Consider the following 4,404-nt stretch of genomic DNA (forward strand, 5'->3'; position numbering starts at 1 on the left):
CTGCTTCCAAAACTGGAATTGAAACCCAGATTTGTGAACTCGCTTAGGGACAGTGTCCAGGGCCAGGGTGTGGTTTTACAGAAGCCTAGCTGGGGTTGGAACACAGGCTTTCTCCTCACCCCTGGCGATTGAGGCCAGTCAAAACAAATGCCCCGGGGCACAGGGAAAGGAAAGGGTTAAGGTCTGAGAAAGCTCCGAAAACAAGAAAAGCCCAAGTTTCCCGCCCCCTTTATACCCACTACCAAAGCCTGGCTACGTAAGCCCCTCCTCTCCGCTACCGGGGCGGTCGCCCTGCTCTCCCTCCCTCTGCCTCTGGCTTACAAGATCTAATGAGCTCCCCCGGGAGGCTGAGCCGAGAGCCTAGGTCGGAGCGAGCAGACAGCGCCTCGCCTGGGCTGGAGCGGGCCGAGTGAGCACGGGCCGCGCTGCGGACGGCCCGGGAGCCGCGGCGATGGCGGTGCAGGCTGCGCTGCTCAGCTCGCACCCCTTCATACCCTTCGGTTTCGGAGGCTCCGCGGACGGGCTGGTGAGCGCCTTCGGAAGTTTGGACAAGGGCTGCTGTTTCGAAGATGATGAGAGCGGGTCGTCCGCGGGAGCGCTGCTGTCGGGGTCCGAGGGCGGGGACGTGCGCGAGGCCACCCGCGACCTGCTCAGCTTCATAGACTCCGCGTCTAGCAACATCAAGCTGGCGCTGGACAAGCCAGGCAAGTCCAAGCGGAAAGTTAACCACCGCAAGTACTTGCAGAAGCAAATCAAGCGCTGCAGTGGTCTCATGGGGACTGCACCTCCGAGACCGGCGTCCCCGAGCGCCGCAGATGCTCCAGCCAAACGGCCGCCGGGAGCCCCGACCGTCGCGACCCCAGCGCACTGTAAGGCCGCCCCGCGGAGGGAGGCGACCCAGGCTGCAGCTGCCGCCAGCCTGCAGAGCCGGAGCCTGGCTGCTCTTTTCGACTCTTTGCGCCACATTCCCGGGGGTGCAGAGATGGCTGGCGGTGCGGAGGCGGTGTCAGTCCCCAGCCTCGGAGCAGCAAGCGCTGCGGGAGACGGGGCGGGCACCGCGGTGAGCTCAGTGGCTCTCGGCACCAGGAAGGTCCCGCTGCGTGCCCGAAACCTGCCCCCGTCCTTCTTCACTGAACCATCCCGGGTAGGCTGCGGCGGCGCCAGCGGCGTCCCATCGGGCCAGGGCGTGAGTCTGGGTGACCTGGAGAAAGGGGCGGAGGCCGTTGAGTTCTTTGAGTTGCTGGCGCCGGACTTCGGCAGTGGCAACGATTCGGGTGTCTTGATGGCCGCGGACCCTCTCGATCCGTTCCCCGCCGGAGCCACAGTCCTACGGGGACCCCTGGAGCTGGAGTCAGGCCCCTTTGAGCAGCCGGCGATGGTGGGGAACCTACTATACCCCGAGCCCTGGAACACCCCGAGCTGTCCTCAGACCAAGAAGCCTCCTCTGGCTGGCGTTCGAGGCGGCGTGACCTTGAACGAGCCTGTGCGCCTCCTGTACCCCACAGCCTTGGACTCTCTAGGTGGGGAGGACGCACCAGCCTTGGCTTCTTTCACTCCCTTCTTCCCAGATTGTGCGTTGCCGCAGCCCCATCAGGTGTCCTATGATTACAGCGCGGGCTACAGCCGCGCGGTTTACCCCAGCCTCTGGAGACCAGATGGGGTCTGGGAAGCGGCTTCTGGGGAGGAAGGAGGGCATCCAGACTGACTGCAAGGAACTCGTTCCTTTCATTATGATTACTGTGGGCTGTGTGCCACTATGGGTCTCTTCTGAGTGGAGAGAACGATGGGAGAACGCAAGTAAAGACGAAATGGGATTTAAACAAACAAACAAACAAACCCTCAATCCATTTAATAAAGGATCTTCAGGAAAACAGTTGAAGTGAGGATTGTTTTAATCACAGCCTCAGATTTTCTTTTCTTTTCTAAGTGACTCATAGATTCCTACTTGGACAGACCAATTAAAAAACCCAGAGACAGGATTTGGGTGGGATGATCAAGGGTCAAGAGTAAGACAGCTTTTACTGTCTCATCTCAGTTCAGCCAAGGTCAGTGTGTTTAATGTCATTATCCCTTCAAACAGCTCCCTGGTGTCCTCCCCTGACTACATTATGAATTAAAGCCTATATTGAAAGAAATGGAACAGAGGTATGTGGTCATTGAGTTGAGTGTTTTCTTAGATTTCTCAGCTTTGCTAGGTGGATGCTGCGGGCGGGGGTTGGGTGCTGGCAAGGTCATGTCCCAGGCCTCCCTTCTTTCCCCCTTTGCCTTCCTTGGTTTTTGGTGGGGGTGGGGGTATGGGGTAGGGTGGGGAAGCTGAAGGTGCCATTAAAGTTATTTTTTTCACGATGGAGGATATTAAGCCCAAGACTTTAAACACACTAAAACCAGTTCTGAGTGTGACTCTGTTCTTCCCTTCTTAAGATTTCCGGTCCCCTACTAATCTCTGCCTTTCCCATCTCTTTCTGCTGTTACCCGTGCATAGCTTACTCCATGGCTCTAGCCTCTCATCTCTGCTCTCTGCCTTCTTCCACATCTCTGAGTTAGGAGGAAAAGAGTCCCATTTCTGTCTTCCCCCTTTCCTCTTTCCCAGCCATTTTTTGAGAGAGAGGTAGGAGACAGATGATAACCTCTTGATTTTAAGTTTCCTTATTATAACAGGATGACAGCATTTCTCCACTTCTCACGTTGTAGCTGTTTGGGAGACTCAGAAGTAAAATACACAAAATGTCTTGAAACTGTTGCACTGCTTGGACCTGCAGGTGTATATGTCTCTTTATAAGCATATAAATGGCTTTGCCGAAAAACCGTAGGGCATGTTATTCTCATTTTGTTCGTTTGTTTCTTTTTTGTTTGGGGCGTTATGATAGCTGTACAACTTTATCATCTTCTTTCAGCCACACAACTGTATCCCAAACTCTTGCTCCCCAGCCCCTACATCCCTGATCTTCCTCACTCCTGTACCTCACTGTGATAGGGATCTGTGGAGGGTATAATGTCTCCAATGGAGATTTTCCATTCTCTTCATAACCTGGATGGAAGTCTTGGAGGATGAAAGTCAGAGAAAAAGTTTAACCAGTAGTGAATGTGGCTGAGAAGATTCACAGCACCATCAGGATGATTGAGGGTCAGAGTTGAGAAAAGTCCTGGTGGGAAGTGAGCAGCTGGAGCCAAGAAAGGAGGCTGTTGGGTACCCACAGATGCGAAAGCTCTTCGAGGCCAAAACTCAGAAAAGAAGTTGGGGATGTCTGTAGACTTGGTTGCTGCTTCTGTGTAAGGCAGCCAAAACAGAATGTCTGAATATCTACATGGAGAAAGAAAAAAAAAATCAGTATGGCTGCAAGGGATGAAAAAGGCAGGGCCATAGTCTGTGAAAATCAAAACCACTGCTGTAGATTTTGGGAAAGAATTTAAAAAGAAAAGAAAAGAAACTTGTGTGCAGCAATGGCAGGCATAGCTTCAAATGCTATTATCAGATCACTTTCTTTCCAGTGAAACTGGAGTAGTAACTATGAAAAGAATTTTTCAACTCTAGAAACCTGGCAGCTAGTTGAATTTCTTCACAGTAGTAAAAGGTGATTAATTTCATTGTGCTAATGGCACCTTACCCAACAGTCACTTAACTTATGTTGGTTTATTGTGACAATAATCCAGGGTAGAATTTCACAGTCAAACATTAACACTGTGACTGCCCATAGGGTTTACTGTCAATGTGGTGTTTCTTAATTTTCTCCTTCCTTCTTACCCAGTTTAGTAAAAAGATCTCTTTGGCCAGTGCCTTGTTTGTTATGCCTTCTGTTCAGAGAAGAATACCAACACATGTTTCTATGTGCCAGGCACTGAGCAAAGCATCCGTTTATTGATCTTCCTGGGGGGTGGGGGCAGTTGCAAGTTGCTCCTTTGAAAGCTGAGGCTCAGGCAGGCAAAACAACCTCAACTTACTGAAAGCAAGGGTGGAGTCCAAATCTAAGGGTACTGGGACATCAAGACCTGCCTGTCATTTGTGAGATTTGGCTAACATTTGCATTCATGGGTTCCCAGCCTTTACACAATGCCAAGAGCAGAGGTTCCTGCCTCTGAGTGCTGTTGAAATTTTGGGTACCACAGTTCTTTACTTTGTAGACTGTCCTGGGCATGGCTGAAGGTTCAGCAGCATGCCTGGACTTGTCTATTAGATGCCAGTGGTACTCTGCTGGTTGTGATAATAAAGTCTATTGTCATTGTCACATGTGCTCTAAGAGATGAAATTACCACTAGCTGAAAATTATGTTAGACAAATACAAACTCAGTGCATGTGGGGTGTCCAGCATTTTCACTTGAACCTTATTTATTTATTGTCTTATTTTACATATATCATATTTAATTTTGATAGAGGTCTGAATTTAGGTGTTGTTATTTTTCCTTATT

The 4,404-nt window shown here is 50.9% G+C and overlaps 1 protein-coding gene across 1 annotated transcript; it reads left to right on the plus strand.

The window, feature by feature from the left end:
- Positions 1-302: 302 nt before the first annotated feature.
- Fam181b (family with sequence similarity 181 member B) lies at positions 303-2,135 on the plus strand. Its single transcript, XM_021169036.1, has one exon. It carries the CDS (start codon positions 452-454, stop codon positions 1,703-1,705), a length of 1,254 nt encoding a protein of 417 aa, XP_021024695.1. The 5' UTR covers positions 303-451; the 3' UTR covers positions 1,706-2,135.
- The last annotated feature ends 2,269 nt before the right edge of the window (positions 2,136-4,404 follow it).

This window comes from Mus caroli, chromosome 7 (assembly GCF_900094665.2).
Source record: "Mus caroli chromosome 7, CAROLI_EIJ_v1.1, whole genome shotgun sequence".
NCBI classification, from domain to species: Eukaryota; Metazoa; Chordata; class Mammalia; order Rodentia; family Muridae; genus Mus; species Mus caroli.

Bases quoted from the DNA above. Each gene is read 5' to 3' on its own strand.
- Fam181b (XM_021169036.1), top strand. From the start codon at position 452: ATGGCGGTGCAGGCTGCGCTGCTCAGCTCGCACCCCTTCATACCCTTC.